General features: G+C 41.4%; 1 protein-coding gene across 1 annotated transcript in view; it reads right to left on the bottom strand.

The window, feature by feature from the left end:
* The window catches only part of nwd2.L (NACHT and WD repeat domain containing 2 L homeolog), a 113,384-nt gene extending 104,053 nt beyond the window's left edge, over positions 1-9,331 (bottom strand). The window contains exons 1-2 of the mRNA XM_041588348.1: positions 8,233-9,331; positions 5,328-5,556 (exon numbers count right to left, since the gene is read on the bottom strand). Of these exons, the coding sequence (XP_041444282.1) occupies positions 5,328-5,478 (151 nt within the window). The 5' untranslated portion in view covers positions 5,479-5,556; positions 8,233-9,331. The remainder of the gene's footprint in view (positions 1-5,327; positions 5,557-8,232) is intronic.
* Positions 9,332-22,000: the final 12,669 nt, after the last annotated feature.

Below are 22,000 nucleotides of genomic sequence, written 5' to 3'. Positions count from 1 at the left end.
AATTCAATTTTGTATTAAAGCATTCAAAGCTGTTGTAAACACATTTAAAAACGTCAACTGCCAATCAAATATTGCCTGCCCCTCCTCTATGCCTTAGGCATAAATTCGGAGCAGGCAGTTACTTTCACTTTCTATTCAGCACTTCCTAGATGTCACTGCACTCCCCACAGTCCCCCTCTCTCTTTACCATCTAATAGTGTATAGTAGTGGAGCCAGTCCTGGATTATCTATCACGTGGACTTATAAATGCAAATGAAAATTGCCTTAGAGATGAGAATTGGTTTCTAGTTATGGTTATTACCATGGCGGGTGCCCAACACTCCGTTGAGTTTTAGAACATGTACAGTGGCAACACTACAGAATAGTTTTTTTTAAATCAATAATAGTATAATGTATACTTAATCCTGAGCTTGCCTTTATATATTAACCCAAAGGGCAATACCGAGTTTATTTTACTGTATCTCATTCAGGCAAATAATAGCTATGCCAAAATGGTTTATTTATGTCACAACAGAACAGAGGACCATAGCACATTAATATTTCCAGGCCCCTAAACATTTCCATATCTTAGACTAAATTTGCCCATAAAGGTAGTTTGGCCCTGTACACTTTCTGCCCCAGAGGTAAGTCCATATCAACCATGTACTTAAAAAGGATCTCCGTCCAAAGAAAGAAAATCTGTCCCTTTTCGGACTCAGGTTCCGACTCTTTAAACAACACAAACAAAAAGGGGTTGTGAGAGCTCTGCAAGTAAAACATTCACATACAATGGAAATGCAACTGATCTGGCCAAATTATCAACAAGCATACCCCTTTCTGTTATAACTTTAAACAATATAGCATAAATCAGTTTGAGACCAGCTGGTTTCTGCTACACTGTTTCAGGAGTCAGAGCCAGACAGGGAGTTATTTATTAAAGGGGGTTGTTCACCTTCCAAACACTTTTTTCAATTCAGTTGTTTTTAGATTGTTCCCCAGAAATAAAGACTTTTTTTCAATTGCTTTCCATTATTTATTTATTTTTTTTAATGTTTTTACAAAATCTAAGTTTAAAGGTGAATGTTGGTGTCTCTAATGTTTCAGTCTGACAGCTCAGTAATTCAGGCAATTTTGCAACATTTAGTTGATACATTTCTCAGCAGCATCTCTGGAGTATTAGTAACTATTGTATCAATTCTAACAGCTGCCTGTAATGAAACATAGGGATATTGCTCAGCAGGGACAAAGATAAGAAATGTATCAACTAAATGTATCATTTAGAACAGTTTTGGTGAGTCGGCGACCCCCCCCAGAGCTGCTTTAGAAGGTGAAAAATGACACTTTACACTTCAATATTAGAAAAATGGTCACACATAGAAAATAGAAAGTCATTGGAAAAAGTCGTTATTTCTGGTGATCTATCTAAAACCAACTAGTTGTTTGAAGGTGAACCACCCCTTTAAGGGTCGAGTAGTGTTTTCCACGGATTGGTTAAAACTTTTCGGGTTAAAAAACTCAAATTTTTTCGAGGTTTTTTTTATTTAAAAAACTAAAATTTTTCAAGATTTATTATATCTTGATCCAGGAAATAGTTCGAATCCGAAAATACACCTCTAAAACCTGTCGAGGTCATGTAGGAGTCAATGGCAGTGGTACCTTGTACCATTTGAAGATGTTAATAGCCTTCATGATGTTAGTTTTTGATTTGAGGTTTTTTTTTTCGCCAAAAAAAATACCATTTGAGTTGTGAGTTCAATCCAGGTATAAAAAAAACTCTAACATTCAACCTTTGATAAATAACCCCCTTACTTTTACAAATAACTTTGAAAACCATTGAAAATAACAGAGAAAAGTTGCTTAGAACTACATATTCTTTTTGTGCAAAAACTATTTATGGGTAGTTTCCCATGAAGAAGCAATAAAGTGATTACGTTTTGTATAGCTGATTTCTCAGCAGCTATGGTAAGACATTTTCATACTGTACATTATGACATTTGCAGTTTTGCTCAGCCCAAGCCACAGATACACAGCAGGTTTGTCAGACGAATGCTGCGGAGATTGTCTTACATCTAGGCTCGGCTGTGCAGCTTTATATGGCAAAGCAAAGATCCCCAGATATTTTATGTAAAAGCAGCAAGGTCAGAGATAAGCTCGGAAATAATAAAGTGATGTGGTCTTGCCAGATGTCTCAGAGTCCTTTCCTTCGAATGGCAGTTTTGCGTTCCTCTGCTGGTTCACATAACAGTAAATGTCAAATGCTGCTTTGCAGGCTGTGATGTCATCTTTTTGCCTGAACACATCATTTGTTATTTGGCAAAACATGTGTGCACAGGATGTACATCTTAAAAGGAAACTGTTAATGGCATGTTTAAAGGTGGTTAACCCTTAACATAATTAGTCAGTATATAATGAGCATTCTAAGAAAGTTTGAAATTAATCTTCATTTGTTATCGTTTTTGGATGCTGTCAGTGACCCCGACAACAAGAACAAGTGTTTTCAGTTGCAGGCTAGCGATAGGCAGAAAAGCAGAAAGAATGATTCAAGAACTGTACAAATTAAATAATACATAGTAACATAGTAAGTTAGGTTGAAAAAAGACACACATCCATCAAGTTCAACCTTTTGACTTTTTTTTTTAACCTGCCTACCTGGCAGTTGATCCAGAGCACCAATGAACACCAATTAAAAAGCGGACTATAATAGATATAGCTATGACATACTAAAAGTTAATAAAAAGGTGAACTTCCCCTTTAAGGAAAAAATACCAATATTATTAATCATGTTCCTCCGTTAAACCATTAATACAGTATAGTATTAGTATAGTAGATAACCATTTTCAGACCCAATCATAGAATATTGACTATAAACCGTTATTCTGTCACCTCTTGACCATCACATTTCAGAAAAAATGTCCCTTCACCAGGTGCCATCACAATGAAGTATCAACAAGTAGTACAAGTGACAATATATGGTCTTCAATACATAGCTGGGATGTAGCAGCTGGTTCCCTTGCATCAGTAAAGACACACTCCTACAGATAGAGAGATGTGCCAGGATAAGGAAGTCCCAGTGTGTACAGTGCCTCTTAAACTTTCACTCCCCTTAATTAAACTGCACCGTAAAACCCTCAGACAAAATGACTACTACTACTTCTACTAATTTAATGGAAGCTGACATTGTAAATAGAACACTAACATGATACTATTACTTCTACTATTTTAATGGAACCAGACATTGTAAATAGTATACTAACATGATATTTTTAGCATGTGTTTCTTTGGGAAGATCATTAAAATGGGAAGAAGAGATTTCTAGTAGTAGCCACTATAAACATGCAAGTAGTACTCAATAAAGCTTTCTCTATCAGGGGTTAGAGCTTAGGTTACTGCAACTGAAGAGTTGAACAAATATGGAATAACAGGTATAGTAGGGAGAAATGGTGGCTATAGTAACAGTGGGATAATGGTCTCTGGGAAGGGACTGTGGCTGTGCGATAGCAGGTATAGTAGGGAGAGATGGTGTCTATAGTAACAGTGGGATAATAGTGTCTGGGAAGGGCCTGTGACTGTGGGATAGCAGGTATAGTAGGGAGAGATGGTGCCTATAGTAACAGTGGGGATAATAGTCTCTGGGAAGGGAGTGTGACTGTGGGATAGCAGGTATAGTAGGGAGAGATGGTGCCTATAGTAACAGTGGGATAATAGTCTCTGGAAAGGGAGTGTGACTGTGGGATAGCAGGTATAGTAGGGAGAGATGGTGCCTATAGTAACAGTGGATAATAGTCTCTGGGAAGGGAGTGTGACTGTGGGATAGCAGGTATAGTAGGGAGAGATGGTGCCTATAGTAACAGTGGGATAATAGTCTCTGGGAAGGGAGTGTGACTGTGGGATATCATGTATAGTAGGGAGAGAGATGGTGCCTATAGTAACAGTGGATAATAGTCTCTGGGCAAGTGTGACTGTGGGATAGCAGGTATAGTAGGGAGAGATGGTGCCTATAGTAACAGTGGGATAATAGTCTCTGGAAAGGGAGTGTGACTGTGGGATAGCAGGTATAGTAGGGAGAGATGGTGCCTATAGTAACAGTGGATAATAGTCTCTGGGAAGGGAGTGTGACTGTGGGATAGCAGGTATAGTAGGGAGAGATGGTGCCTATAGTAACAGTGGGATAATAGTCTCTGGGAAGGGAGTGTGACTGTGGGATATCATGTATAGTAGGGAGAGAGATGGTGCCTATAGTAACAGTGGATAATAGTCTCTGGGCAAGTGTGACTGTGGGATAGCAGGTATAGTAGGGAGAGATGGTGCCTATAGTAACAGTGGGATAATAGTCTCTGGGAAGGGAGTGTGACTGTGGGATATCATATATAGTAGGGAGAGAGATGGTGCCTATAGTAACAGTGGATAATAGTCTCTGGGAAGGGAGTGTGACTGTGGGATAGCAGGTATAGTAGGGAGAGATGGTGCCTATAGTAACAGTGGGATAATAGTCTCTGGGAAGGGAGTGTGACTGTGGGATAGCAGGTATAGTAGGGAGAGATGGTGTCTATAGTAACAGTGGATAATAGTCTCTGGGAAGGGAGTGTGACTGTGGGATAGCAGGTATAGTAGGGAGAGATGGTGCCTATAGTAACAGTGGATAATAGTCTCTGGGAAGGGAGTGTGACTGTGGGATAGCAGGTATAGTAGGGAGAGATGGTGCCTATAGTAACAGTGGGATAATAGTCTCTGGGAAGGGAGTGTGACTGTGGGATAGCAGGTATAGTAGGGAGAGATGGTGCCTATAAGTCCTAGTACCCAGCAACAGATGAAGAAGAGGTCCTATGAATATTTATTTAACACCAACTTAAGGTTTATATGTCCTAATTTATATAATTAATAAACGGCCCATGCTATTGCAAAGTTTGTTTTTGCCATAACCCTGCCACCAATAATGACCTCCCTGCATCTCCTGTAAGTCCAAGTGTGAAAAGAACTGACAGTTTGTATGAGTGAGACAGGGGTCGGTGTATGTGCAGCAGATCAGTGTGTAGGAATGGGCTGTAACTGTGTTACTGTTGTGATGAGCCGGGGAAGCCTAATTCCGCTGTACCAGCCGCTGGATCTCTGCAGTTGAATGACACCAGGGCAGAGGTGCAGAGGGAAGAGGTTGTGCAGCAGCAGCTGAGATGTGAGTGACAGAGGGAGTGTGGGCTGCTGACTGACAGTGAGATGTCCTATAAGCTGGAATGGCCGCAGCTGCTGCACAATCTCTTGCTCTGTACAGTAGATCTACGGCCAAAGAGGTTGTGCAGCAGCTGCTGTGATGTTTAGGCTCGCAGGGATGGTATGAGTGACACGGGGCTTACCTTCAGGGTTGGCACTGATGAACACTCGGACGCTTCTCCCCGTCGGGATGAGGTGAGAGGGAAGAGCCGACAGGTTCCCGGAGAAAGCCGACTTCCGTAGCGCCGAGTCCCGGGGACAGGGGAAGCTGCTGCTCGCTCCAGACGGCCACATGTCGCCAGAAATAAGAGTCCCGACCGTCAGGGGAACATCAGGGCGAGGTCACGTCCATCCGCATGAAGTGTCTGTAACCTGCGCGGAGAGACACAGGAAGTAACGTGAGCCCACCTGCCGCCGGTATATATCGGCCCCACTACACTCTGTCTGCGGAGACTTGAAGGCGGCATGAAGAAGACAAGTCAAGCAGTTACAAGTGCGCCCCTCGCCGCACTGTTTGGTATTGCAGTGGTACAGCCTTATGCCATCCCTTGGCTCAAGTGGCCAGCCTAAGCCTCCCGTCCCACTAGCCCAGTCACTGGCCAATCTATCCTGTCACACACACCATGGGAAGCGGCTGCAGCACCTCTGAGCGAGTGACACGGGAGAATCTTTCCTCCCTATGTATGGACATGGCACGGGCGGGGCGTGGCTGCGGGACACGCGCTGCGCAGGGGATTATGCCTTCTGTGAGCTGGACGAGTCCAAATGGGAAAGGACTTTAACGGGGGGGGGGCTCTAAGAGACCTGCACATGGAAATGGGCATGTTAGTTATACACGGGGGATTCCACTGAAAACAAGTCACTACTCTGTGATCAATAAGTGATACTTAGGAAAGGACTGGGGAGCACCTGCCCATCTGGGACTTGTTTTGTGAGGAAGGGGGTCATCTTTTATGAACAGGGGTGTAGCATAGGGAAATACCCTCTTCCCCCAAAAATAGAAAACCAAACCATCCTTTACTTGTACTCGTGTCTGCTCTTGCCAACCTTAAAGGAACAGTAACCGCAAAAAAATGAAAGTGTTTTAAAGTAATGTCCCCTGGAAATGTAGGTCTATAAAGTTCCCCTTTTATCCAGGTAGTGACAAGTCTAAACAGCGTCAGACTGGGGGGTCCAGGGCCCAAAGGGGCTGCCGCCTCAGGGGCCCCGTGCCCCAGCCACAACCCCCTTCCATTACCCCAGGCCCCCCACCACAGCTGCAACCCCCCTCTATGTATACCTTATTATTTTTGTGGCTGCGATCAAGGCCTGGTGGGGGGGGATCAGTGACCAGGGTTTCGGGCTAGGGAGCAGGTTTGGGTCGGTGGGCCCCTCTGTTTTTTTCCCAGTGTCCCACCAGCCTCGTCTGACCCTGAATCTCAAGCAAAAACACTTGCTGATTTATATCAGAAACATTTAACTTCTGTTCTGAGCTGTGAAACCCAGCCATAGACTTATTACTACTAGATACAGATGCTGGGAATAAATGTGATAGCTGCTACAGTTGCACAAATAGGTGCAACTTACAAAATTGGGGTCCCCAGGCTCCCATTAAGGGTCAGGGCACACGCTCAGATTCAGGGAGATTAGTAGCCCAGTGACAAATCTTCTCTTATTCTTGGCGACTAATCTCCCCGAACTGCCTACCGCCGGCTAGAATGTAAATCCCCCAAGGGATGTCACTCGGAACGCTTCGTTTTCCACATCTCCCCGAATCTGAGTGTGTGCCCTGACCCTAAAGGGGAGGGGGTAACTACATGATTCAAGGATGTGAAACCTGCAGCTGTCGCTGAAATCTAATTCCTGGCACCCTGATGGGGTTCAGCTGGAGGGCTGCAGGCCTTGTAAGTACTGAGTATATATAAAAAATGTATAATATATTATATCCTTCCTGCTTTTATTTGCCTCTATCCTATGAATCCCTGAGATGTTGGGTGCCTTGTGGGCAAATGCCAACTTTCCCAAAAACTGGCCCTGCCCACTTCTGATTTCCCTTTGAAGGCAACAGGTTGAACACGTCGCTTACTGTACCTCACATATAATGATGTGTACTGCACAGACACTGCAGTTTGCTGCACCAAAATACAGTCTTTAAGATTTGCTGTTCACTTTTCAGGATATTGATGTATTCTTTGCTTGTTACTTTAAAGGGGAACTCCACCCAGATCCTAATTTTTATTTGGGTTTGGTTCGTTTTCCAAAGTCGCTCGAAGTTGCCTCACGAGGAATTTTTTTAGCCGGCGCAGGAACAGGGAAGGCATTTGGGGAGATTGGTCATCGCAAAAACGAGGTGATTAGTCGCCAGACGACCAAATCTCCCCAAAACGCCCTGTGTGAACTAACCCTTAAACCTATCCAGTCTTTTTAAGCTGAATGGGATTGTTATTGAATGTGTTAGGCTGCATTCTCAATCTGACTCCTGAAACTATGTAGCAGAAGCCAGCTGATTACCTGACCTGAAGTGCTTTACTGCAGGCGACTTTTCATTATAGCGGATGGAAAGACACGCAAAGGCAGTTTGGGGAGATTGTCGCCCAGAAGAAAAGTGATTAGTCGTCAGGGACTAAATCTCCCTGAATCGCCTTGTGTGGAGTAACCCTTAAATGTACAAGTTTTAAAACCTAATGGAATGTATTTAACATATACTGGAAAGCTGCTCCTTTCATTATGCCAAAAAAAAGCTGTTTTTTAGGTGGAGTTATCCTTTAATGTATTGGGAAAAGAGTTAGGAACAGTTAGATAGGGACTGGCCAATGGCCAGACATAGAATGGAAGAGCTCCATGTGACATATATATACAGTGATACACCATTTACGTTTTTCCTTATCAATTTTAATGCTGCTCCCATGGTCGTTTAACTCCTATAGAGTGGCACAATGGTGGTGTCTGGTGTAGCTGAACTGTGATTTACAGAAGCCTCCAGAGCATCCCACAGCTGATCCATTATCCATAGAGCATAATGGTTTTGCTGCCTAATGATTCAATCCATAAATAAATAATTGTACTTACTTTCCGCTGTTCACTTGCCTAGCGTGCGCCGGGGCATCCTGGCGAGTGGCACCAATGAAAAATTCAGCAGCTGTTTTGGGTGTCTGCGTATTAATGACAGAATCCGGAGATCCTTCCTGTGCGCATAAGAATGCGAGAAAAAAAGGAGTGCAAAAGATCAGGTCGGCAGCTTGGCACCGAGTGCAGACAGGAGGCTTCCTTTTCATTGAACTTGCAAGAAGGCGAGAGTGTCTGTGGTCACAGTTAGAGGCGAGAAGCAGACCTTTCCAGCCTGTGCATTATATATAAGACTCCCAGAGAGAGAGAGAGAGAGAGAGAGAGAGAGAGACGACTCTGAACTGTACTGCTCCAGTCTCTGTGTGGCACTCGGCTAAGGACGGCTGATGCTTCAAGTCCATCTAAATCCACTTCAGTTCTGGGGGCTTCCTGAAGTTCATTAATAATTCTCAAGTGCAGGGATTATGCATGGTTTAAAAGGCAGAGGCTGGCAAGTGAACGGATGTCGCCTAATCCCTCCCAGCCCCCCTGTTAGCCTGTTGGATTATGAGACTTTCTCATCAGACAACACAACTCCCACCAGCCTCCTGATATGCTGGAGGGGGATAACAGCCAACAGCATGATTTGATTAGTATCAATTATTGGATGCGTAGACCACGGGGAATATAATAAATACGTCCCACATCGTGGCACTATTACAAAAGCCTTTGGTTTATTTTATGCGTTTAATTACCATATCTCGTCCCCCTATACATGTCCAGTTTGAGCAGAAAAGGTTAACGCCGCTCTAAATGCTTTCCCTCTGCAATCATAACACTACTCTAGCTCGCAAGTCTAACTGTTCCCATGGCGCAGTCATAAAGCATTTCTATAGCCGGATCAATAATGCCATTGGAGGATATTTTCACTCTACAGATTGCAGGAGCGGAGATTTTTTTTTTTTTACTTGTTAATTACAATTTCAGTCACTGAATTGGCTTTATTCATTTTTTTACAGGTCTGCATTTATTGCCCTAAGTTAGACTATACAAAAAAACCCCATACTGTATGTCTTATGTCAACATGTGCTGGTTTTAGGACAGACCATAGAAGGCATTTGCTTTTGCCCAGCACTAATTCTATATATATATATATATATATATATATATATATATATATATATATATATATATATATATATATAATGTCAGTACAGTGAGCACACTCTTTCCGGATTTAGAATGTAGAGGGTGGTGCACTGGTCAAATTTTCATATTAATGGACCCGCACTACTTCATTTTAGTGAAATAAATCGATGTGCTTTATTCACAAATTCATCTCCAACGTTTCGGTCCTCTCTGGGACCTTTTTCAAGGATATATATATATATATAACGAAAATGCAGATGATACCCGCACTCCTTCACAACATGTCGTTTTACCCGGTGCTTGGTCAAAGTGGTATATAAAAAATTGTAGAAAGGACCAGCACTCTGTTTTCCAAAAAATTCAGTAATTTATTATATCACAGTGTCTCCAACGTTTCGGCCCACTTTGGGGCCTTTATCAAGGATAAAGTGCTGTGTGATACATCAAACATTTAACTACCCACACAAACCCTCCAAAAAAGCGCGCTCTTTCCGGATTTAGAATGTAGAGGGTGGTGCATTGGTCAAATTTTCATAATAATGGACCCGCACTCTTTCATTTTAGTGAAATAAATCGATGTGCTTTATTCACAAATTCATCTCCAACGTTTCGGTCCTCTCTGGACCTTTTTCAAGGATATATATATATATATATATATATATATATATATGAGAAAGGCCTAGGCGCAACGTTATTCACAACCTGTTTTATGAATAAAAACCTTTTTTTTTACCTGAGAGTGCTGTTCTATATGGGATGGATGAAGATAATGTGTTGAATGTGCACCCAGGCATAGGAACACTTTTATTGTTGAGAGTTCCGGCTTCTTGTGGGTTTATACATATATATATACTATGATTCCAAAGAAATCCGCACTCACAGGTCTTTTTAAATTGATAAAGTATTTTATTATTACAGAGCTAGAGACTAATGTTTTGGTAGGCCGAAAGTGGATAAATATGTGGATTCTGCACCCAGGCACATTAACTATTTTTCGAGAGTGCCGGCATCATGGGGTATTATATAAATATTATAAAATATATTATATATATATTTTTTGAATATATATCAAATATAACTGTGCACCCCAATTACACATTAATTTAGCATTGGAGTGCGGATACTCATTGGACTAAGATATAATTAATACTTATTGGAAGCAAAACCAGCTTATTGGGTTTATATAATGTTTACATGATTTTCTAGTAGAGCCAAATTACAGAAATATCCATTATCTGTAAAACCCTAGGTCCCGAGCATTCTGGATAACCGGTCCCATGCCGGTATGTTTCTCAGTAGCACTCCAGGACTTCATAATGTGGTGAAAGCAAAAAAAAAAAAAAAGTATTGTCAACATTTTGGTCCTGTTTTGGACCTTTCTCAAATATATATATATGTTAGAGGCCTGTGTAGTCCCTTCAGGAGAGGGCTTCATTTTTGTGCTGATGTCCTCCTCGCCCCAATCAAAACCATCAAAAGTTTAATTGCAGAGATATGGCTTGGGGCGGTTGCTGTATCAGTCTGGATTGGGCAAGTCAAGTTCACAGCAAGTAGTGTTTCACAAGACTCATAGCATATCATTTCATCTCTGACAGGCTCATATACATTTACTGCACATAGGAGAGTGGAAGAGGGTGAAAAGAAACTTTTTGAAGACCACAGTATTATCAAGAGAAGAAATTAGGGACCACAGAGGAAGCTGCTACAGGGAAACAGGCAGCACAGGTAATGATTTGAGGTCGATTACAGATTCATTTACAGGCAGCACAGAATACTGTGTATAGTACAACACTTTGCACACGTGTCCTACATTGTGTAAATTTCTGGAGGCCTCTGTACTTTGTTTTGGAATTCAGCGCTTATAGAATATAGCACTGACTGCATTAGTCAGCACTGTATTGGTGAGGGGTGTGGGGGGAGGAAAGGCAGTGTGCAATGGGCCTTTTCGTACCATCTGCCTTGAAGGAACAGTAACACCAAAAAAGGTCAGGGTCAGACTGGGGTGTGCAAGGGCCATCAGGGCTACTACCCCAGAGACAGCCACACCTCTTCTTGGGGGCCCGCTTGCTCACCCACCACCAATCCTTTTTTCCCCCAAATCCAGTATACTGGATTTGAGATATAACTTAAGGGGTAGAGGTTGCCTGGATAAGGATTGATGCACTTTTCCATGAATTTGCTAGAGGCAGAGCGTAAGAACATCTCCCCGGAAGTTTCTTTCCTCCCCCCCACACACACCATACACTTAATTCTGCAGTGATCGGGGGGTGTAGATCGAGTTGGGCCTGGCGGGGGCCCATGAGAACCTGGGTCCACCAGGTTTTTTTCCTGATGTCCCACCAGCGAACCTGTGCACTCTAGCACCTTTAATGTAACAAATAATAGCAAAACAGGATAAAATCACCAGCAAACATTAGATTGCATTCCTTTGCCTGTGACACACAGAGAGACGACGCTTACTTGATTTTCCACTTGTGTAAATGCCATCACGCTATTTTCCAAATGACTGTCACCGAGTTAAGATTTAATTATCAAATGGAGCAGAATTGATTGGATTGGAGTGACCGAAATGAAGGCAATGCTGATTAATGAAAGGCGCTGGCTTTGATTCCAATTAATCCCCGGGGGGAAGAGACATTAGTTACAAAGTAGATATTCATTTTGCCGATATGTTTCCGATGGCAGGAGAGAGAAATGTCAATATACTTTAGCAGAAAACCTATTTACACAAAGGAATAAACGGGTTTACTAATAATATGAATCTTTGCTTTGATCTTTTATGTAAACTTTGTTACAATAGAAGAGACAACCCTTTATCGAAGGGCACAAAAAGTTGGGAATGATTAACTGTATGAATTAAATCTAAAATTTATTAGGGCTTTTTTGTCGTTAGGATTTTGGTTGGAAGGATGGATTGCTCACTATTTTTAATCTGAAGCTACGTCCAGGGCGCTGAATCCTGGCGAAGTTGCGCCAAACGAAGTTGTGCTAGAGTTGCCTAATTTGCATACGGTGGGAAGTTAAAGTATATGGACATATATGTTGCAGCAAGTACATATCACTACTCAAGCCTGGGAAACCCAAATAAAATAAAGTTCTTATATTGCCCTATACATGAGCCCAGTGTATAGTTTATGTGCCATACGTTAGAAAATGTAGGGGGGAAGCGGGTTACCCCTCAAATTTTTTACGCTCTTTTTCAGCCTATCACCCTGAAAAAGCAAAAGCGTTTTTTGGGACTTAGAAAAATGTTCAACTATTTTTTTAGGAACTCCTATCTAGGGCGTTAGGGAGCAAAGTACCGCTAGAGTCTAATTCCTTCGCTAGCGAAGTTACGCTGGCGAATTTTCGCATGCGTTAGTCAGTTTGCCCTTTAGCAAACTTGCCCCAAAGTATCTGCACATCTATGGTCAGCTTAATTGTGGCAAATGCAGAAGCCCTGGGATTACGATTATGCTTATGTATAAGGTTACTATCATTTTAGTGTCCTGCTAAATTTATTTAATTAAATTTATTTAATCTGAATGGTTAGTGGTCAGTCGGGAGATTCCAACAAAGAGTGTTTGTCGGACACAAGATATAAAGTATCTGCACATCTATGGTCAGCTTAACTGTGGCAAATGCAAAAGCCCTGGGACTAAGGTATATTACAAATGATTATGCTTATGTATAAGGTTACTATCATCTTAGTGTCCTGCTAATTTGTGCCTCTTCTTTTTGTTTCTAGCTCCCACCTCCATTTAGTGTCTTATAAATGGATTATAACACAGTAACTGAGAAGTGTAATAAGAAATACACCTGAGGCAGCCACAACCTAGACAAGGCTAAGGCCAGTGCCAGACATAGCGACCTGAGGCTGCAGAGAAACACAGGCTGAAAATCTACTCCTCCTCTGCTTGATGTAACTACACCCAAATACATTACCTCAGCCTGGGGGCTGGCAAACACAGAGGATTTCGGCACCGAAATGAAAACTCTTTTGTTTCTGGCACTAAATTTTTCTGCGTCTGCCTGCACCCGGGCTAAGGTGATGTATTCGGGTGCAAGCACATCAAGTCCACTACATCTGGCACTGGCCTATAGTTGCACATTGGGTGATCTGAACTCCACAATAACCTTTGGAAGAACAATAGTGAACATAACATTCTTGCCAAATTACTATTGTGTCTCGAACGGCACCCTAAATCCAGAACCGAAGCTAAGCTCTCTGGTCTTGGCTCTTACTTCCGCCTATAACCGCTGCCTTTCACTTTGGGAGGAGCCCTCGGCTAATCATTATCAAGAGAGGAGCAAAGCTAAAAGGTTCTGGATGAGCAAAGGGGCACAATCATTTCACCAAGGATACTGGATAGAGGTATGCCGCTAGGAAGGCAGACCGGGCCAGCAAGCAGAGGTAGAATAGCCAGACAGGCCGGAATCAGGATTGGAGAGCGTAGAATAGTCAGTGGACAGGCAAAAAGTCAGATTGGAGAATTCGGAGTAAACAGGCAGTCAAGGGTCAGGATCGGAGAGGTTAGAGTAGTCAAACAGGCAGGCAACACATAGAATACACCCAGGAACTTTAGCAAATAGAACCTAACAATGGGCAATGTGCTGTAACCTGAATTCCCCTTTTACACTATTTGAATTTCGCGCCATGCGCGATGACGTCATCACATCGGCACATACACCAGGAAGCGTGTTGGCGCGAGCGCCATAGGAGAACTGTCACTCAGAGGAACAAGACACATGCGGTGGGCACCCGCGCCGAGAGCATTGCGGGCGCCCCCACATGCCACAGAACATGCCACTAGACCACCAGGGTGAGTCCTATTCTTTACACATTGCTTCCCAATTACACAAATCCTCATCTGCTGACATTCTACAGTTGGGTTTTGTTGAAGAAATCTTCCATATTGACTGGGTATCAATAAGCCCAGTTCAACATCATAATGTGGGCAACATAGCTGTACAATGGTTATCCTTGCTACACCTTGGTGCTAAGTTCCATTCCAGCCAGGCAACATCTTTAAGGAGTTTGTATAAACCTCACCATAATGAATGTGATAGAGGTCCTACAGTGTACGCTCCACAGGAGCAGGGACATGGACATGTGAATGATGTAAAATCTCTGTAAAGTACTGTGGAATAGGTTTCCACTATAAAAACAGAACAAAAATTACAATTTGTAATTTTCCTGTATTCTGCCTACTGCAGCCATAGAGAAGTTGCTCCTTCCAGAGAAGCCCCAGGGCATACAGTAAACATAACTCTCAAAAATAGTCTTACCCTTTAGCTAGGGTTGCCACCTTTTCCGGAAAAAAATACCAGCCTTCCTATATATTTATGTTTTTTCCCTATTAATAACATTGAGTTCAACCATTTTTATGGTCAGGTGACAACCCTACCTTCAGCTGAGCTTTATATAGGCATGCAATTAAAATCCAGCGGAATAACAAATCGGGGAAAAAATATCAGTCAAGACCAAATGTACACTGAATAATTCAATTAACCTGCCACCACAATTATATAATGTATGTGAACCTTAATTCCACCTATAAACTCTTCATTCCGAATAGGAGCAAAGTGACAAACCCATTGTGGCCTTAATTTAAATTTAGATCACCACGAGCATCCAGATATGATTCCTGAAGGAAGCAGGCTTGGAAATGACTTGTATCATTGCTTACCTTGATGCACACATTTCCCTATCCCATTTATTCCTACTGAGTCCTCTATCTAAATTGCGTTAGTTTATTTACACCAACAGCATATCTCTAGGAGTGGGATACTGATCACTGTCAGGCAAGATTTCACTCAGCAACCTGTATAGATATCTCGCCCGCTCAGTGAATCATTCAGAATCTCTCAGTAACACCGACTCATTAAGTTCTTGTGCTAGACAGTCTAGAAAGTCCTGCCTCATTGCTTCATCATTTCATTCATGCCTGAAGCCCTTTATCTGTAGATGAAAGTGACACACTGCACAAACTTTATATTCCCTTTATTGTGGTATTTTAGTGATGGGCGGATTTGCGAAACGGCGAAAATTTATTCGCTGGCGGCGAACCACGCAAATTCGCCGCAAATTTGCGCCTGGCGAATAAATTCGCCCATCACTATAGATAAGCGTTATGGAAGGCCCTAAACATACTGTACACCTTTTGTCTCAGACCCCCTTCTCCTTTTTTACATGCTGTATGGATAAGTATTGTGTGCAATTTATGTTTGATGTATGCACCCTTTCTGTTGTACAGTGCTGCGGAATATGCTGGTACTTCTAATATAAATATATATAATAATAATAGAGCTTAAACAGACCCCTAAAAACTGAGCAATGGAAGTTATTGCAAGGCATCTTGGTACCAGAATTCATAGCAATTATCCCAACACAGAAGTGGCAGTCAGTGGCTAGCGCTTGTTCCCTTTAAAGGACATGTAAAGTATTTTTGTGGTGCCAGTCTGTGTGCAAAGAGCACCTTACCCTGACCTCAACCGCATCATTTTCGCACCCCCATTCGGATCCTACGTCCTGCACCGTCGCTTTGTGTGTAACTGCATTTAACTTTTCACCCGGCAGCCATTTTCCCTGCACGGCGTCATCTCTTCTGGCTTCCTCTTCTAAATGCGCATGTGCGCATAGTCCCTTCTGCACAAAAACTTGATAACGCAAGCTTCAGCTGTACTGAAGCAGAGAAGGGCGCATGCTCCCCACGCCAAACGGCAAGGAGAATTCTGAAGGGAGGGGGGAGAGGGAGCGAGCCAGCTGCCGATATGCAGACAGATCAAGGGAACGGAGCAGCCGCTCTATTAACTTCTCAGTGACCACAGAGGCAGGTATTTAAAGATCACAGTGGGGCTTTTTACAGATAAGATTTTTGGCTGGGGGGTTAACATGTCCTTTAATTACACCCCTGGGAAATAACATCATAGAACTGGAGAGGGCAAGAGAGAAACCAATCAAATATTTATAGCTTACTGGTTTATTTATCTTAAATAAGCATTGTTTTTAAATGGTAATAGCGGGCAAAATCTGCAAACAACAGTGGTAATTGTAAATCTGATTCATGCCTTCAAATACATTTAATTAACTTCTATATGCAATTGACACACCTACTTTTCCACTGAACTTTTAGCTTAATTCATTCATTCGTTCACCATCTTATCATTTCATCTTTGAACTTTTGTTATAATCATACAAATTTTGTAACAACAAACTTTTCTGCCCCCCGTTACACTCATCTCCATTGTTCAAAGGCCACACATACATGAGTGCTAAAATAGTAAATAAAACACTTTTTGTCAAAGGATGATTAAGCCTGCCACCAGAAGATCATTAGTGTACAGGGCAGGGTCCTCTACAAGTGTACAAAAAATCGTGGCCAGGGTCTCCTACCTAAATGAAGATCATTGGTGGACAGGGACCCTACTGAAAATGAAGACATTGGTGGCCAGGGGAGAAAAGGAAACATTGGTATTCAGTGGAACTAACCTCTAAAGTTTGTTCCCCCCCTCCCCTGGTCTCTGGAGGCTTTTTTGTTCTTCTCTGATGGCTTCTTCATTCTTCTCCAGTGGATTCTTTGTTCTTCTCCAGTGGCTTTTTGTTCATCTCCGGTGGCTTTTTCATCCTTCTCCAGAGCATCTATGTCTTTCCCAAGAGGCTTCTTCATCTTTTCAAGAGCTTCTTTGTCCTTTTCTGGCTGCATCTTTGTTCTTCTCTGGTGGCTTCTTTGTCCTTCTCTGGTGGCTTCCTCTTCCCTTTCTGGCTGCATTAGTAACAGCAGCAGATTATTTTTTGCTGGGCCCCTCTAGTAAGTTGAAATCCACAACTGTATCTTCTGTGCCCCCTTGATGGTGGGCGGCCCAACACTGAAAATTTTTAGAACATCAAATGAGTGAAGATCAAATCTTTCCCATTTCGTTTCAGTGAAAAATTCCTGAAACAGATGAAAACTTGTAAAACAGCCAAACATTTTCAAATACATTGAAGCCAATAAGCATTTCATGATTTTTTTAAGTAAAATGCATTGAAGTCAGTGTGGGTGATGTCCCTAAGTTTTCTTTTTCAAGCATAATGCATTGAAGTCAATAGATGATATATCTTAGCTGAAGTAATTGCAGGTAAAGTTATGGTAATCAGCTTGAATAAGGAACTAAAATATTCTGAAAACTTGCTATGATTATATTAGTTAGCCAATAAAGGTATCTCCTTTATACCACTTTTGTTATTTTTTTAATTTCAAAAGGGTTGCCCTGTAACATTAGCTGAAGTATACATGTTCAATGGTATCAGAGCTCCAAAACAGCCCTAAGTTGTGTTATCTAGCCTTACTGTACCCATCCCATGGTTGCAGTGCACACAAGATGGCGAAAGCACACAGCTGTACGGCTTCTACAATGGTGGATTCAACATTTCAGCACCAGAAGCTACATCCAAATGCTATGGAAGTACAGAGAAGCAACACTGAATGGAATTAGTTAGCTGGCTATCTTTCTCTGCTGTGTTTTTCTTGTGCGTTCTTGCGAGAGAATCTAAGAGAGCAAATAGACATTCTCTCGAAAATTTGGAAACTACTGTTTTTATCTCATTTGGATTCCAAGATAAAATGATTGTGCTGTTTTGCCTAGTATGACCCTGATACATCAATAAGACTACCTTGTCTCTGAAAATTGTTCAACAGCATTACTAAAATAATCTTCCCTGCGCAGCTCTGTAATGCTGATCTGTCTCTGTGACACTTTCTTGTTCTGCGTGTGAGCACGGCAGTCTTGACTGATTTTGTTTAACAAAAGCTGTCAGACTAGATATTAGAACACCCATAAGACGATTAAGTCATTACGAGAACAAATATGACATACAGCAATAAGCTATTAAAGCATGACAAGTCATTTTGCCTAAAGGCTACAATTACACTTCATACTGTACAAGACTATTTATTTTAAATCAGAGATTATTGTTCTAACGTAATATTTAGCCTACAAGTCGGAAACAAAGCAAATTTATCCTTATGAACAGGAATGTAGTGTAAGTCCATCAGACGTATTAGGGCTTTAGAAGTTACAGCAGAGGTTTGGGCTTTTTTAATTCCTCAGGATCTGGGGTTTTCTGGATAACAGATCTTGCCATACTTTGGATCTTCATACATTTATTCTACTTAAAAATCATGTAAACATTAAATAAACCCAATAGGCTGGTTTTATGTCCAGTAAGGATTAATTATATATTAGTTGGTGTCAAGTATAAGCTACTGTTTTATTATTACAAAGAAAAAGGAAATCATTTTTTAAAATTCTGATTATTTGGATAAACTGGAGTCTATAGGAGATGACCCTGTGGCTGCAGGGGGGCCCAGGAGGTATAGGGGCCCCATGAGGTCCAAATAAAGAGCAATTTCAACATATATTGGTAAAACAGGACAACCACTGGATATGTGTGGGGCCCTAAAATTAATTCACTGTGGGAGAGGGTTGCCACCTTTTCTGAAAAAAAATACCGGCCTTCCTATATATTTATCTTTTTTCCCTATTAATAACATTGGGATCAGCCATCATTTTTACTGGTCAGGCCGGTAAAATACCAGCCAGGTAGCAACTCTACTGTGGGACCCTAAAATTAATTCACTGTGGGGCGGTAAAATTAATTTGCTGTAGGGCCCAGTAACAACTGGTTACGCCATTGAGCAATGAATTAGGTTAGCGATGAGTTTGTCTAAAAAAAGGTCAAAAAAAGGAAAATACAGAAAGTTTTGGGAAACAACAGAGAGAAATTGTTCCAGTGCATGTTACTTAATGCAGGGAGGGTCTATTGTTGTAAGGATGACCTGTGGGAGGTACTCAGCACAGAGAGACCATAAAACAATCCTGAGGACTGGGATAAAAGAAACAGACAGGCTGAGTCCAGTTAAACTTGCTACTTCTTAAAGTGGACCTGTCACCCAGGCATAAAAAACTGTTTAATATAAGTCCTTTTTAAATTAAACATTAAATCCAAATTCAATTTTTTATTAAAGCATTCAAAGCTGTTGTAAACACATTTAAAAATGTCAACTGCCAATCAAATATTGCTCGCCCCTCCTCTATGCCTTAGGCATAGAGGTGGAGCAGGCAGTTACTTTCGCTTTCTATTTAGCACTTCCTAGATGTCACTGCACTCCCCACAGTCCCCCTCTCTCTTTACCATCTAATAGTGTAGCCAGGATATCGAAATGGACATCAGGTCTTCAGTTCTGGTGCACAAACAAGATTCCGAGATGATGTAAGGCTTGTCTTAACAACAGTGTCCACAAAATGGCTCCTACCAATTTTGCTATAATTAGGACATTCCAGACTGAAGGAAACAAAATTCAAACAATGTATACAGTGTAATTAAAGTTAATTTTGCTTGACTAATGTGATAAAATAGGATTTAGAATATGTTTTTTGGGTGACGCATCCCCTTTAAACAACTCGTCTGTCTCTTTCCATAGTGTAGCCACACCGTGTCCTCATTCTTACACCTGCTTCATTTTTTTTTTACTATATGTAGTGTAACACACGTACTTTTCTAGGCAACTCTTGCTGGCTACCACACCATTGTCCCTGCTAGTTTCTTATATTTTAATCTTTAGATTCAAACTAGACAAATAATATTAAAAAATAGGTACAATTTAAAAAGAAGGTAAAGATCTAACTTAAAGGATAGGTAAACCTTTAAAATAAGTAAATGTAAAATCGAGGAGGGAGGCTATTCTAAGCACTTTTGTAATGTACATTAATTGTTTATTTTTTTTTTAATTCCAAGATATTAAGGGATACATGTACTGTTAATATGAATTTTGTTAAAACAGCGCCACCTGCTCAGTGTCGGGCCAGACCCCTTTACCAATATAAAAATTTTGAAAAAAAAAAGTTTTCGGCGAAGCGTATCGGCCCTCGCGCATGCGCACCGAGAAGCGCCGCTCGCACATGCGCATGGCGGCGTTCGAGCGGCGCATACGCATAGTTGTGTCGAGTTCTGCGCGTCGCTGTAGGGGGGCGGGGGGCCCTGGACCAGCAGTCCCGGTGGGCCCCGGGCCCCCCAGTCCGACCCTGCACCTGCTGGTCATTTTCTGACCACCCAGTAGTCAAGGAAGTTGTCAGGAGAAAGAAAAAGGCCCGGTCTGATGTTCTTCTGGCTAGGAAAGATTTAACAAAGGTTTCTAATATGGTTTTCCTAACCAAACGAATATCATCTTGCTTTTCAGCTCTCTAACTCTGAGTTAGTCAGCAACTTTAAGGGGGCCACATGGGACATAACTGTTCAGTGAGTTTGCAACTGATCCTTAGCATGCAGCTCAGATTCAAAAGCAAACAGTTATGACCCATGTGCCCCCCCCTCTGATTGACTTATTGACTGGTAGCCAATCAGTGGAAGCCAAGAAGCAGGAAGTAGTGTTCTGACTATTATGTTAGACATCCAGTCACTCCAGGCTTTATACATTACACTTTTGGCTAACTAACGATATTGAAAACATTTTTTATTTTGCACAGCCTATCTATTTACCCAGTTTTCTGTTTTTCTTATACTGAACAATTCCTTTAATATTGGAATACATATAATCCATTTATAATTATTTTAATGAATATAATAAAAATATATTAATTTGAACTGGTGCCCATATTATTTCTATCGTGTACAAATAAAAATGTTATCTGTGAAACAGAAGTCCTGTTTTTTTCCCTGTCAAATGTTTTCAGCTTCGCTTCTTCAGCCATCTTTTATCTGCTGTCAAAACAAAGCCCCATCTGGTTTATTGCATTTATTATGACTATAATAATACATATTCATGACAGGAATAAGTAAAGCAATGTAAATAGAAACAAAGGCATTTTAAATAAATGAAAAGCATCATGCTTTCTACAAATGGTGCAGAATATTCAAATGGGCATAACTAAGTGAACATCTGGTGTAAATGCAAAACTAGCATTGTCATTTCTGGTTATACTTGCCCTTTAATCATGTTTACAACTGGGATGTACAATATTTCTTTTAAGACTGTCAGATGAAGTTCATTTTTTCTCTGCACAGGTCAAGATTAGGGCAGGACTCTAACATGACACAGAAGCCTAGGCAAAGTATAGTAACATTCAGACGAGGAAATTGAAGTGATTCATTTATTAGGTATACAAGATTCTTGTAAGGAAGCTGAGCTCAAGAGTTAACATAAAGCAAAATTGTACTTTTGCTTAATATTTTACATGCACATATTATCTGCTGTGAGTATTTAGTTCATACTGTATATCTGAGGTATGTAGGATCAGGTGTTACTAGCTGATCCCCCCCTTCTAGGGAGTACAGTAAATACTCCGCCCCATAAATTACTTTACACCAGGGATCCCCAACCTTTTGAACCTGTGAGCAAAATTTAGAAGTAAAAGGAGTTGTGGAGCAACACTAGCATGACAAATATTCTTGGAGTGCCATATAAGGGCTGTGATTGTCCATTTGGTAGCCTCTATTTGGACTGGCAGCCTACAGGAGACTCTGTTGGCAGTACTTCTGGTGTTTATACAACAAAAACTTGCCTCCAAGCCTGGAATTTAAAAATAATCACCTGCTTTGAATCCAACATCCAAGGGGCTGGAGAGCAACATGTTGCTCACGAGCTACTGGTTGGGATAACTGGTTTACACCAACCATAGACTG

Source organism: Xenopus laevis, chromosome 1L, assembly GCF_017654675.1.
Source record: "Xenopus laevis strain J_2021 chromosome 1L, Xenopus_laevis_v10.1, whole genome shotgun sequence".
Taxonomy (NCBI): Eukaryota; Metazoa; Chordata; class Amphibia; order Anura; family Pipidae; genus Xenopus; species Xenopus laevis.
This window is presented reverse-complemented; position numbering and strand designations above follow the sequence as displayed.